Here is a 15,413-nt window from a genome sequence, read left to right as displayed (position 1 = left end):
AGAGGAAATATAATCAAACTTTTATGTATATATGAAAATAAACATTTACCAAAACAAATAAAGCATGTATGTATGACCTTGGAAAACATATTAACGTGCATTTTACAAATTATAGTTAATGCTAAATTTTCTTGGCTATAACAAAGTACAAACCATTTTGCATTCAGTCTCATTAAAAGGTGGACAGACCATACTGTAGTTAAGAATCATTGCCCCTTCATCAGTCTTAACACATTCAAATGTTGTACAATTATAGTGCCAGGTGCTCCCCTCCTAAAAATAAAAGAGAAAGATTCTGTTTGCTTCTTAAAATCTGCCGTATTTCATAAGTAGAATGTTTCCTATCTTACTGAATCAAAAGTCAAGTCAAGATTTAGAGAGCTTCTTGTGACATAAAATGTCTGTCTGGAACTGTACCTAAACTTATCTAAAATGATTAAAAATACACGTATGTGGCAGGTGGGTGGGTGTGTTTGGTTTCATACTAGAACTGAGATGTCAATGTGGAACAAAACAATAGAGAGGGAAGAAGCAACTCAGCATCTTTTTGTACTACAAAATTAATTATCTAATTTGGCCAAGTGTCAAAGGTCTTGCTCTAATATTCCCTCACTAATTATAAAACAACAAATCATATTAGTTAGTATGACTCCTCACTTGAGGCTTGTTTGTTTTTTCTTTTACTCCCTTATCAACAAAAAATTAAAAAATCTTTGGATGATAGTGATTATTCACCCATAGTTCTAGTTTTCTATACCTTCTGGTTATTTTAAAATGTATCCCTATTCTTTAACAAATTTTTAAGATAGTAACTGTTTATTTCGCTCCTGATTTCAGAATTCCTATTTACAAATAAAATCAGCTGAAACTAATTATAATATAACTGTTAGGCTGTAATTGTTAATCTATATATTTTTATAATCTGAATTTTAAAATGTTAATCAATCTCTGACTTGAAGATTCTTTGTGGACCAGCAAAAATTCTGACAAGCTTCCTTTTCTGTAGATTCTATTTTAATTCATAAATGTCTTCAGGTCCTTACGAACCTCAATTGGAAAAGATCTACAAGTCCAGGTCTAAAATAAGATAAAACGTTCAAAATCAAATATTAATTCTAATATTCAATTCAAATAGTATGTTCTAATTTATCTGGAATCAAAAATTAGTTGTTCCATAGGAATTAGATTTCTAGATAAATAAAACTTATCTTTGAAAGAACTAAGAGTTATTATAACAATCTTGATGAATATTTACCTATATTACTTGTGTTCACAATAAATACTCTAAACATAATGTAATATTTTATTTAAATATCAGGGTTATCACTGTGAATACTGATTATATACACCAATAGTTCCTGGCTTATTGACATCTATAGAGTTCATGTTACTCTTTACTAAAATCCCCACATTGCTATATATTTTCAAGTAACTTCTGATTCATTTTCTCTCACTGACACCTGTCTCCTCATCATTTTTATAAGCTTGCTTTTTCAAGACTCCCTCTTTAAAAAATATAATATGAAGCAGAAATATTGCTATGATTAAACAGATAAGTAATATCAACATTATTTAAATCAATAACACTATTTTCACATAATTATAAAACAAATGGACAATACAAGCATATGTTATATTGTTATAAAATAAGATAATTGTTAACTTTTTCTTACTTAGTAAAATGCACAGGGTTGGAAAAATCTGTTTTTCTTTTGGGTATATTGTTAATTCCATGTAATTAAGAATACCATAAATAAGACCTCCATATAATTAAACTATTAATGGAAAAAACTTAAGAATAGCAATAATAAATTGGAACTATCCTCAGGTAATGCAAATTATAATCAGAATTTGTGACCCTCCCAAATCTGATGACATCACTAATAACTGTACTAAAATTACATGGTTCCCTTCTTCTGTTCTAAAAAAGGGAAAAAGTAGGTCAGTCTGCAAACCTCCATAGAGTTATTTATTATGAGATAATGGAAGAATTCTGAATAATTATTATATTGTGGAAAGATGTGATACGGCATTCATTACTCTTGAAATCTTTTAAAATTTTTCAAATATCTTAAATATTTTCTTATATTTACCTACTGAAATCTTCAATACCTAAAATAATAAAGTAACATCTTGAGTTTCAGAGTTTTGTTAAAATGCTTCATTTCAAATGAGTGAATAACACTCTTTTCCTTTGTTCTAATGATTAGAAATCAGCATTTCTCGAAGCCCATTCCTAACATCTGGGGGAAAAGTAAGGATCTCTGATAAAATAAGTTTGAGAAACCAGTTAAATATGCTCCTTCGCAAAAGGAGTCATGGACTTTAAACTGTTAACTATGTCTTGCGTCTATCTATGTCTTGCAAGTGTGCTCTATGTGGGTGTGCTTCTTGTATGTAGAATACTGTGTGTGTGAGAGAGAGATTTTTCAAATTTATGTGAACACCTTATTCAGAAAATAGCACAGAGAGCTACCCTGCAGAGGAATACATTTTAGGAACGAAGTAATTCATACCTCATATATAACTGTTGTTCCGTTTTCCATTTGAAATTTGCAGGATATATTTTTGCAGGTACCACAACAATCATAGTCACTTGGAGGTGGAGTATATACCTGGTGCTGTGCAGAGTAATAATAATTTGGATTAGCCAACAACAGTACTGATATTTTTAATGAATTAGTTCTGAAAGTGCTTCCCATTATAACATAAGCTCTCAGAGGGAGGGTCAAGAGGAAGAGGACACATGCAGACTATGGTTGATTCATGCTGATGTATGACAGAAACCAACACAACATTGTAAAGTGATTATCCTCCAGTTAAAAATAAATTTTAAAAATTATGCTCTCTTAGAATATCTGTAAACATATTTAAGGTTGAATTTGAGGCACATCAAATAACTTTATACAGCTGTATTAGAAGTGAAGTAGTTGTTAACCTTTACATCTCGCAGACAAGATTCATCAAGCAGATGTAAAAAGCTCAGGTCAAATAAGCTGTATAGAAAATAAGACTTCTGAAATTCAAGGTTATACCCAGGAAAAGGATACTGTATTATATAGATACATTACAAATTAATAGATTATTAAAGCACTATTCAAGTGTATATTTTTAAATTACAGAGTATTGTTCAAATTCTACAGCTGCCATTTTAAGATTAATGAACTTGTACCAGAATGACTTAGAAAAAATACTTACAATATCACATTCTTTTGAACAATTCACCATTGTAAAGTTCAAAGTGTGGAAGCCTGTGTGGTTATCTTTTTCTTCGAGACACTCTACCATGTAACAAAAATCCCCTTCCAAATACCTTATCATAGATTGGCCAGGATTCAATACTGATATTTCTTGAAATACACACACATCATCCTTTTCTAAGAAAAGATTAAAAAGTCAACAAAAAGTACAATATTCAGGTTTTTTATTAATCAATAGAACTTTTATTTAAGACTATGTTTTTATTGTGATGTGCAATTTTTTAAAAACCAATAAAGATCTTTAACTTTATATATTGTTAATAGCTCAAGAGTTCACTTAATAATGAGTGTGACATTTATTCCTTAATATACAGTAAGAAATTACATATAAACTCAATTACTATTTACTGTTTGAACTTTCTCTAAAAGCTATAATATATAGCAGATTCTAGAATTAACTTAAAGTAATCATCAAGCTACTTGCTGTTCCCTCTTCTGGAAACATAACATGACAATTTTGGGGAATGGATATAAATGAAGGCAAAAATATTAATCAATAACAGAAGGCCTCTTCATGAAAGTATTGTGTAACATTTCATGTTTGGTATTTTGAGAGAAAAATTTTCAATTTTATTGTGCTGCAAAATATATAATTATATAAGTCATCCTTTACGATGAAGGCAGCTGATACACTGTACTATCACATCTTTGAAAGTGGCTTTAGGTAGGCTGGAGTAACTCTTTGTGCCTTGCCAATGCTGGATTTAATTCTTCTCTCATATAAAAATACCAGAGTTTCAAGATATTGAACAACTGTTTATTTTCTATTAACCTACTTAATATGAAGATTTGTTATTTCATAGAAAAATCAACCTTATGCCATACAGTGTTAACATCAATAATTATAAAAGAGTGAACAAAAATCTCTCACTTTTAGCTGTTATCTATTTTTAAATTAAATTATATACACAAAAAAGAATATTGGCATCAACTTTAAATTCTGTTAAGCCTTGGACAAAGAATCATTTTTATGTCTTGTTATGCAGTTTCTGAGCAACTTCACTTATGAAGTTTCTCAGAACATTTAGGAATATTACACAAGAGAAAATTAAAAAATTAAAAACTACAGTTTTTATACTCAAAAACTGGCAAATGGCTTAAAATGTATAATATATCTCAAAATAATTTTTAATTCTTAAAAATGAAAATTAATTTAATTTTTAATTTTAATAGTGAATAACATATACCAATAATATGATTATCATTTAAAAGTTTCAAAGACATAGTTACCACAGAGATACTGTACACATCCACAGTCACTCTGAAAGTTGTAGTCTATTGCAGTAAATTCTCCCTATTAGAAAGATATTATTATTATATGACTTACCAACATAGTTTATTGTATTACCATTGAAAAAAATACACAATATAACATCTAATAAGTATCCTACCCCACAACCACATAGCAACTTCATAGTAAATATTTGATAGGAAACAAGCTTTGATTAACCCAGCAGTCATTTAATTAGTAGCCTAAGGAAAAAAACTCACAATAAGCAACATGATCATAGATCACACAGTCTGTCTAAACTTTAATTTCCTTATCTATTAAATGAGTGAAGATGGATAAGATGATCTTTATGGATTGTCCTAACTTTAAAATTATACTGTTTGACTCCGAGCTTCTAGTGGGCAATTCAAGATAAAGAGAATGCTTGCTAATCCTAGAAACTTCTCTTGAGGAAAATGTTCTTGATCTGCTCTACAGAGGTGGTCCAGAACTCTGATGTATGCACAGAGCAATGCTGCTATAGCATATAAAACAAGAGCAGAAGAGTGAACGATTAATAACACAGGCTCAGGAACAAAACCGCCCTTCTGCCAATCTTGCTCTGCTACTTACTAGCTGTGTGATCTAGGGCAGGTTACTTAACCAGTCTCCTCTTCACCTTCCTCATTTAAAAAATGGCGATAATAATACTGTCTGCCTCTTAGAACTGTTGAAAGAAACAAATGGATCAATATGTATAAGGGCTTCAAATAAGCTGATGTGCAGAAAGTGCTATAATCTTTCTCTCTCTCTCTGCTCTGCTCTCTGCTCAGTTATGTGTGACTCTTTGCAACCCCATGGACTAGAGCCTGTCAGGCTCCTCTGTCCATAACATTTTCCAGGCAAGATACTAAGTAAATTGCTGTCACAAGTAACGCTTAAACTTTTCTTTACTAGGAAAATTGTATTGGTTCTTCTCAAGTAGGACTCAGGCCTAAAGTTTCAAGAATGTATTTAAACATCAACTTTTCCCGGGTATCTTTAATTTTCATATGACAGTAAAAACACTAATTTGATTATCAACACAAAAAATAATTCAGATAAATTCATAGTAATATATAAAAGGCACTTCCTCCATAATTATTAATATTCTACTTTTTATAGTGCTTTATGGGTTGCAAAGTAATTTCATAAACATTAACACATTTGATGTTTTATGACTTTTAGCCATTATACAATTCCAGTGGGACTGGAAATAAAATATTAGAAATATACAGTTTAAAATAGTAATAAATCAAGCTCTCTCACTGCATACACTTTTCCAGAAGATTAGATAAGGAAGTAGGCTCTCACTAACTCTTTGAAGTCACTTACCTGTTTTTCAATAGTTAGAGCACAACACCCAGAGTGTCCTCTCAAGCTTAGGCTTAAATCTTCTCATCTTCCTTCCTAACTTGTTTCCTCTGAGATCTTAGTCACGGATTTGGTTGCACTTTTATTCTCATAAGTACCCAATGTCAATCAGAGGAAATAGCTCCTTCATTGTTCTACCAGTACTTAATATTAATCAAGTATGATAGTATTTTGTTTTTATTCTCAAGCAAGCATCCCTCTCCTTTACAGTTAGTAGGAAAGTCACCTCAAGATGTTTCCACTTTTTAGGGATTATGCATAGTGCTGCTATGAACACTGAAGCTCTGTGGCGACGTATGTTTTCATTTCTTATGGATGTATATCTACTAGTGGAATTGCTGAGTCATATGGTGGCTATATATTTAACCTTTTGAGTAATTACCAGGCTGCTCCCAAAGCAGCTAGTTGTGTATTCCCACAGCAGAGCATGAGGGTTCCAATTTCTCCACATCCTTGCCAACATGTATTAATATCTGTCATTTCAGTGAGTATGAAGTGATCTCTCACTGTAGTTCTGATTTGCATTTGAAAAAGTGAAAGCGTTGGTCACTCCGTCGTGTCTGACTCTTTCAACTCCATGGACTGAGCTGCAAGCCTCCTCTGTCCATGGTATTCTCCAGGCAAGAATACTGGAGTGGGTAGCCACCCCCTTCTCCAAGGGATCTTTCTGATTCAGGGATCAAATTCTTTCCACATTACAGGCAGATTCTTTACCATCTGAGTTACTAACTAATAGTTAATGATTATTATTAGCTATTATCCACTACATATTTTATTTGGACAAATGTCTGGTTATATCCATAAAATGGAATATTATTTAAGAGTGAAAAAGGAAATGAAGTACTGATACATGCTACAACACAGATGAATCTTGACAACCTTATGCTAAGTGAAAGGAATCACAAAAGACCACGTCTTATATGATTTCATTTACATGAAATATTAAGAATAAGAAAATCTATGGAGATAGAGAGTATATTGTGATTTCCTAGGTTGAGGGATTTTGAGGGACACAAGTAACTCCTAAGAGGTACAGAGTTTCTTGGGGCAGAGGATCAGCTTTCTAAATTGATTGTACTGATGGTTGCACAATCTGTAAGGAAAATAAAAACCATTTAATTTCACACTCTAAATGGCTGAATTGTATGGTATGTGAATTATATTTCAATAAAGCTGTTACTAAAAAAGAAATATATTATTAAGTATTTGTTTCAGTGTCTTAGATAATGTACTTAAAAAAAAAAAAAACAACACTGTGCACTGTAGCCTGCCAGGCTTCTTTGTCCATGGCATTCTCCAGGCAAGAATACTGGAGTGGGTTGCCATTTCCTTCTTCAGGGGATCTTCCCAACCCAGGAATTGAACTGGGGTCTCCTGCATTGCAGGCAGATTCTTTATTGACTGAGCTATGAGGGAAGCCCAAATATGTCTTCTTTGATAGATAAGGCCAAAAATATATTATCTTTCTCAAGTCTTAGAGGCATATCATAGAGGTAAATATTTAAAGAAAAAAAAAGGACTTGCAAAGTGTCATATCCAATGGTTATCCGTATAGTAAGTGTCCATCTAAAATAGTTAAATAAGTGATACCAGAGTTATAATTATTATTTCTATAAGTTGCATTTTTGTAATTCCTAGAAGATTTGCACATTCATAGACAACTCCTAAGAAGGTACAGACAGCTAGTTACCTATTTATACCTCCTCCTCCTCTGAAACAAATGCACTGTTAGTACACTTTCTTAAAGACTCACTGGGAACACTTTCAATGTTGAGATAATATATTTTCAAAATTGTGCTTCATTTTAGACCAGTGAACTTATGTAGATATAAGACTGGTAGATTCAGTCACCAGTGGAAAAAATAACATTGTGTGATCACTTACCAAGAACCAGACATCCTGGAATGTGACGTCAAATGGGCCTTAGGAAGCATCACTATGAACAAAGCTAGTGGAGGTGATGGAATTCCAGCTGAGCTATTCCAAATCCTGAAAGATCATGCTGTGAAAGTGCTGCACTCAATATGCCAGCAAATTTGGAAAACGCAGCAGTGGCCACAGGACTGGAAAAGGTCAGTTCTCATTCCAATCCCAAAGAAAGGCAATGCCAAAGAGTGCTCAAACTACTGCACAACTGCCCTCATCTCACATGCTAGCAAAGTGATGCTCAAAATTCTCCAAGCCAGGCTTCAACAGTACATGAACCATGAACTTCCAGATATTCAAGCTGGATTTAGAAAAGGCAGAGGAACCAGAGATAAAATTGCCAACATCTGTTGGATCATCAAAAAAGCAAGGGAGTTCCAGAAAAACATCTATTTCTGCTTTATTGACTATGCCAAAGCCTTTGACTGTGTGGATCACAATAAACTGTGGAAAATTCTTCAAGAGATGGGAATACCAGACCACCTGACCTGCCTCTTGAGAAACCTATATGCAGGTCAAGAAGCAACAGTTAGAACTGAACATGGAACAACAGACTGGTTCCAAATAGGAAAAGGAGTACCTCAAGGCTGTGTATTGTCTCCCTGTTTATTTAACTTATATGCAGAGTACATCATGAGAAACACTGGGCAGGATGAAGCACAAGCTGGAATCAAGATTGCTAGGAGAAATATCCAGAGAAGGAAATGGCACCCCACTCCAGTACTCTTGCCTGGAAAATCCCATGGATGGAGGAGCCTGGTGGGCTGCAGTCCATGGGGTCGATAGAGTCGGACACGACTGAGCGACTTCACTTTCACTTTTCACTTTCATGCATTGGAGAAGGAAACGGCAACCCACTCCAGTGTTCTTGCCTGGAGAATCCCAGGGACGGGGGAGCCTGGTAGCTACCGTCTATGGGGTCGCACAGAGTCAGACACGACTGAAGTGATTTAGCAGTAGCAGCAGTAGGAGAAATATCAATTACCTCAGATATGCAGATGACACCACACTTACGGCAGAAAGTGAAGAAGAACTAAACAGCCTCTTGATGAAAGTGAAAGAGGAGAGTGAAAAAGCTGGCTTAAAACTCAACATTCAGAAAACTAAAATCATGACATCTGGTCCCATCACTTCACGGCAAATAGATGGGGAAACAAGGAAAAGAGTGGCAGACTTTATTTTTGGGCTCCAAAAGCACTGCAGATGGTGATTGCAGCCATGAAATTAAAAGATGCTTGCACCTTGGAAGGAAAGCTATGACCAACATAGACAGCATATTAAGAAGCAGAGACATTACTTTGCCAACAAAGGTCCATCTAGTCAAAGCTATGGTTTTTCCAGTAATCATGTATGAATATGAGAGTTGGACTATAAAGAAAGCTGAGTGCTGAAGAATTGATGCTTTTGAACTGTGGTGCTGGAGAAGACTCTTGAGAGTCCCTTGGACTGTAAGGAGATCCAACCAGTCCATCCAAAAGGAAATCAATCCTGAATATTCATTGGAAGGACTGATACTGAAGCTGAAACCCCAATACTTTGGCCACCTGATGTGAAGAACTGATTCAATGGAAAAGACCCTGATCCTGGGAAAGACTGAAGGTGGGAGGAGAAGGGGAAGATGGATGATGAGATTGTTGGATGGCATCACTGACTCAATGGACATGAGTTTGAGTAAGCTCTGGGAGTTGGTAATGGACAGAGAAGCCTGGCATGCTGTAGTCCATGGGGTGGCAAAGAGTCAGACACAACTGAGCGATTGAACTGAACTGAACTTCCTATCTCTAGCAAAATATAAAGTTGACTGCTCCCTATATCAAAGCAGATTTCTTTTAATTCACTTAACTACAACTTAAAGAGAATAATTCCATTTACTCTGAGAAGAAATCAGAAAATACAGAAATAAAGGAAGAAAAATTTGATTTATATTATATTAAAATGTAGTCAAAATATGTGCTCTTACCACTTCACAAGATGGCATAACAAGATTTTCACAGCTACATTCTAAAAGGCAAAAATCAACATGTTTATATTGATCATAACATACTAATACAATGTAATAAGATTTTAAAATATAAATATTAGTTACCACAATGCCATGTTGGACAACATTGACCAGATACATTTTCTTTCACAAGATTCATATCTTCTGCACAGTTGAATAGAGGCATAGGACAAAGATTTGGCTCACACACTAAATTAAAAAAATAACATGGGTAAAGATTAATTTCATTTAAATGCTAGTTTTCACTAGCTATCATTCACTGCCATTACTGATGTAGTGGGATCTCCCCAGAGCTGCCCACCCACCACCCATTTGCAATGTGTCGATAAGGACAGAACAAAGGACTCACAAGCAGATACAACAATACTAGTACAGCTAGGACATGCTCCTTTGCTCAGGAGCCCTGAGAAATGGCAGGGGCGCAAGAAGAGAAAGGAATGAAAAGGGTACGGAATCACTTGGAAATCTGGAAAGTCTAGAATGAGGAGAAACGTCATAGCTAATCTATTTTGGGGAGGTACAAAATTGTCCAAGAAGCATGCTATATTTAATATGCTAGAAATCAACTAAGGTCTGATATAACCGAACGACTAACATGCACTGGCCTGAGGCTTCCCTGGTGATCCCGTGGTTAAGAATCTGCCTGACAATGAAGGGGACATGGGTTTGATGCCTGGTCTGAGACGATCGCATATGCCCTTGGGCAACTAAGCTTGAGCATCAACTATTGAGCCCACACTCGAGAGCCCATGCGCCACAATGAATGTAGCCTACGTGCCTACAACCCATGCTCTGTAACAGAAGCCACCCCAATGGGAAGCCTGAGCACTGCACTGCAGAGCAGCCCTTGCTCACCACCACTAGAGAAAGCCGCAGGCAGCAATGAAGACCAAATGCCTCCAAGACTAACTAAATCAAATAATTAAAAAGTAGCTTTAAAAAATTTTTAAAAGAGGCGCTGGACTTCTTAAATGCCAAACATATCTCAATATTTGTAATTAATTAAAATATACTTACCACAGTAATACTGAGGACAACAGAAGTGTGTAGTATTAAGATCCACAGTGAGAAATTCTCCGTCAGTACACAGTGGAACAGGTTCAGTGCAAGGTTTGCACACTAAAGATGAAACAAAAAGGCCAAGTCATGGCTGAGTTAAAAACAAGCTAGTTATAAGTTCAAATTACTGTACACATATAAAATCAAAATGAAGTACATTATAAAAACAAAACAGGAAACAAGGAAAACACGCATTTTAAAAACAGATCTCCTTATTTGGTCATAAAAACAATACTATCTGAATGTATTATTTTATACTTTCCCAAGCACAGTGATATAAAAGAACCATCTTACCAGAAGTATAGGACATTGAGATTTCAGGAATAATTTGTTCTTACTGATGGATCTCAATCAGTGGTATTGATTGATACCATCAACTGATGGTATCTCAATGGATCAAAATACCATTCATTTACTAAAGTTTTCTTAATTCACTACTCTTGATTGCTCCAATTTATGGATGAACAATATAGTAGGCACATGTTCTTCTGAACCCTTAGTATCCTTCTTCCAACTTTGATAATAGATCAGATCAGATCAGATCAGATCAGTCGCTCAGTCCTGTCCGACTCTTTGCGACCCCATGAATCGCAGCACACCAGGCCTCCCTGTCCATCACCAACTCCCGGAGTTCACTCAGACTCACATCCATCGAGTCAGTGATGCCATCCAGCCATCTCATCCTCTGTTGTCCCCTTCTCCTCCTGCTCCCAATCCCTCCCAGCATCAGAGACTTTTCCAATGAGTCAACTCTTCGCATGAGGTGGCCAAAGTACTGGAGTTTCAGCTTTAGCATCATTCCTTCCAAAGAAATCCCAGGGCTGATCTCCTCCAGAATGGACTGGTTGGATCTCCTTGCAGTCCAAGGGACTCACAAGAGTCTTCTCCAACACCACAGTTCTAAAGCATCAATTCTTCGGCACTCAGCCTTCTTCACAGTCCAACTCTCACATCCATACATGACCACAGGAAAAACCATAGCCTTGACTAGACGAACCTTTGTTGGCAAAGTAATGTCTCTGCTTTTGAATATGCTATCTAGGTTGGTCATAACCTTCCTTCCAAGGAGTAAGCGTCTTTTAATTTCATGGCTGTAGTCACCATCTGTAGTGATTTTGGAGCCCAGAAAAATAAAGTCTGACACTGTTTGCACTGTTTCCCCATCTATTTCCCATGAAGTGATGGGACCAGATGCCATGATCTTCATTTTCTGAATGTTGAGCTTTAAGCCAACTTTTTCACTCTCCACTTTCACTTTCATCAAGAGGCCTTTGAGTTCCTCTTCACTTTCTGCCATAAGGGTGGTGTCATCTGCATATCTGAGATTATTGATATTTCTTCCAGCAACCTTGATTCCAGCTTGTGTTTCTTCCAGTCCAGCATTTCTCATGATGTACTCTGCATATAAGTTAAATAAACAGGGAGACAATACACAGCCTTGAGGTACTCCTTTTCCTATTTGGAACCAGTCTGTTAATTCATGTCCAGTTCTAACTGTTGCTTCCTGATCTGAATACAAATTTCTCAAGAGGCAGATCAGGTGGTCTGGTATTCCCATCTCTTGAAGAATTTTCCAGTTTCTTGTGATCCACACAGTCAAAGGCTTTGGCATAGTCAAGAAAGCAGAAATAGATGTTTTTCTGGAACTCTCTTGCTTTTTCCATGATCCAGAGGCTGTTGGCAATTTGATCTCTGGTTCCTCTGCCTTTTCTAAAACCAGCTTGAACATCAGGAAGTTCACGGTTCACATATTGCTGAAGCCTGGCTTGGAGAATTTTGAGCATTACTTTACTAGCGTGTGAGATGAGTGCAATTGTGTGGTAGTTTGAGCACTCTTTGGCATTGCCTTTCTTTGGGATTGGAATGAAAACTGACCTTTTCCAGTCCTGTGGCCACTGCTGCGTTTTCCAAATTTGCTGGCATATTGAGTGCAGCACTTTCACAGCATCATCTTTCAGGATTTGGAATAGCTCAACTGGAATTCCATCACCTCCACTAGCTTTGTTTGTAGTGATGCTTTCCAAGGCCCACTTGACTTCACATTCCAGGATGTCTGGCTCTAGGTCAGTGATCACACCATCGTGATTATCTGGGTCGTGAAGATCTTTTTTGTACAGTTCTTCTGTGTATTCTTGCCATCTCTTCTTATTATACTTTGATAATAACTCTCAGTGAATTTGAGGAAATGCCCCACCCACACAGTCTTAGAGTGACTCTTAGTAAAGGTGCCTCACTCTTATCAGTCTTTGTGTAGGAAAAACCCACTTTAGATGAGTCAGAATATCTTTCTATAGCCTTTGAGTCATAGAGGCACATCAAGACAGGAAATAAATGGATGTGGCTGACTCAATCATTAGTGACTGCCACCTAGAGAAGCTGGTTTCTCTCCTTCCCAGGGTTTGGCTGTTCTGCTTCATCTCAATCCTACAAAATCTTGATCCCCCAATTCTCCCAATAATTGGCTGTGTATAGGCTATGCAGCGGAGAAGGAAATGGCACCCCACTCCAGTACTCTTGCCTGGAAACTCCCATGGATGGAGGAGCCTGGTAGGCTGCAGTCCATGGGTTGGCTAAGAGTCGGACACAACTGAGCAACTTCACTTTCACTTTTCACTTTCATGCATTGGAGAAGGAAACGGCAACCTACTCCAGTACTCTGGCCTGGAAAATCCTATGGATGGAGGAGCCTGGTAGGCTGCAGTCCATGGGGTCGCTAAGCGTCGCACACGACTGAGCGATTTCACGTTCATACATTGGAGAAGGAAATAGCAACCCACTCCATTGTTCTTGCCTGGAGAATCCCAGGGACGGGGGAGCCTGGTGGGCTGCTGTCTATGGGGTCGCACAGAGTCAGACACGACTAAAGAGACTTAACAGCAGCAGCAGCAGCAGGCTATGTAGAATCAATCAGTTGTTGCCATTGCAGTCAAAGAAACTTAAATTATACAAAAAGAAGTGCTGTGATCTATATGGGTTTATCTGAAACCTACATTCATCACCAGTCTTTGATATGATAATTCCCCAATGGAATGGAAAAGAGAGAACTGTTTATTTTTGAAAGTCCAGTTCATCAGACAGAATATACAGCACCAAATATAGTCATTTTCTAGACACCTTTCATTTCTCTTTCGAGATCACTGTGCTTACACATCCCGTACATATCCTATACAGCAGATGAAGTTTTAAAGAGTTACTCTGCTTAGTAGAGTCCTTTATTTACTTAGTTCTTCAGGAAAGTCAGGACTAAAATTTTTCTCTAAAAAGAACTATGTGCTAGCTTTATCTTTTAATTGATTATTTTATCTTTGATTAGGTTTTGACTTATATACATAGTCTCTGTCAATAGGGAAAAGTAGTACTAATTGTAATAATTATCAATAATCATTTTAAATGCTATATCTTTTTTTCTACCACTCTAGTTGAATTTTATTTGGTTACCATGAGTTCCATGAAATTCACACCAAATAAGAGATTTTCCTTTGATCTTTCCTCTTCTTCCAAGAAATGATCTCACAAAACACTTACCACAGAAAGGAGAAAAGCAGCAAGTCTCTTCCTCTTGAACCTGAATCATGAATTGATCTTCTCTGCATTCTGGTATTGAAATTTTGGGGCATTTGAATGGGTCACATTCTGCAAAAATGCAAAGATATTTGGAAATTTATATAGAGTAAAATGAATAAATGAAATAGTGTGGTTCATTTCTCTTTGAATTTAGTAATAATTAGTTCATTTAAAAAATCTTAATCTTAGAAGAAATATATAGGCAATAGCAGGTTATTAATATAAAAAATAAGTATTTTACATAAAAATATATGTAAATAGACATTTAAAATATATATATACTTTATCTTAATCATATATACATGATTAATCATCTATATACATGTATATGTTTGTGTATATATATGTATATATACTGCTATAAAATCTCAGAAGAAATATATAGAAAATAGCAGATTTTTTATATTTAAAACATACAAATGTACACAGTTAAAATACATATTTCTACTAAAATTAAGATCTTTAAAATGAACTAATTATATTGATGCTTTTGAACTGTGGTGTTGGAGAAGACTCTTGAGAGTCCCTTGGACTGCAAGGAGATCCAACCAGTCCATCCTAAAGGAGATCAGTCCTGGGTGTTCGTTGGAAGGACTGATGCTGAGACTGAAACTCCAATTCTTTGGCCACCTCATGTGAAGAGTTGACTCATTGGAAAAGACTCTGATGCTGGGAGGGATTGGGGGCAGGAGGAGAAGGGGACGACAGAGGATGAGATGGCTTGATAGCATCACCAACTGGATGGACGTGAATTTGAGTGAACTCCAGGAATTGGTGATGGACAGAGAGGCCTGGCGTGCTGCAATTCATGGGGTCACAAAGAGTCGGACACGACTGAACTGAACTGAACTGATAATCTATATAATAAATATAATTAAAGTTCATATACATACATATTTACAAAGAAGTCATAGGTTTAAAAAGAAAACTACAAGACAGTTCTACAATCTGATAAATTTATTTGTAGACACAAAAATGA

The 15,413-nt window shown here is 36.0% G+C and overlaps 1 protein-coding gene across 1 annotated transcript in view; it reads right to left on the bottom strand.

Annotated features, from left to right (window-relative positions):
- OTOGL (otogelin like) overlaps positions 1–15,413 on the bottom strand; it is a 174,246-nt gene that overhangs the window by 9,964 nt on the left and 148,869 nt on the right. Inside the window, exons 48-55 of the mRNA XM_059886820.1 lie at positions 14,396–14,503; positions 10,829–10,930; positions 9,896–10,000; positions 9,770–9,810; positions 4,491–4,554; positions 3,199–3,377; positions 2,517–2,621; positions 154–273 (exon numbers count right to left, since the gene is read on the bottom strand). Coding sequence (XP_059742803.1) covers positions 154–273; positions 2,517–2,621; positions 3,199–3,377; positions 4,491–4,554; positions 9,770–9,810; positions 9,896–10,000; positions 10,829–10,930; positions 14,396–14,503 — 824 coding nt within the window. The remainder of the gene's footprint in view (positions 1–153; positions 274–2,516; positions 2,622–3,198; positions 3,378–4,490; positions 4,555–9,769; positions 9,811–9,895; positions 10,001–10,828; positions 10,931–14,395; positions 14,504–15,413) is intronic.

The sequence above is a fragment of the Bos taurus genome, chromosome 5, assembly GCF_002263795.3.
Source record: "Bos taurus isolate L1 Dominette 01449 registration number 42190680 breed Hereford chromosome 5, ARS-UCD2.0, whole genome shotgun sequence".
In the NCBI taxonomy this organism is placed as follows: Eukaryota; Metazoa; Chordata; class Mammalia; order Artiodactyla; family Bovidae; genus Bos; species Bos taurus.
Note: the sequence above shows the minus strand (reverse complement) of the source record. Positions and strands in the feature narration are given on the sequence as shown.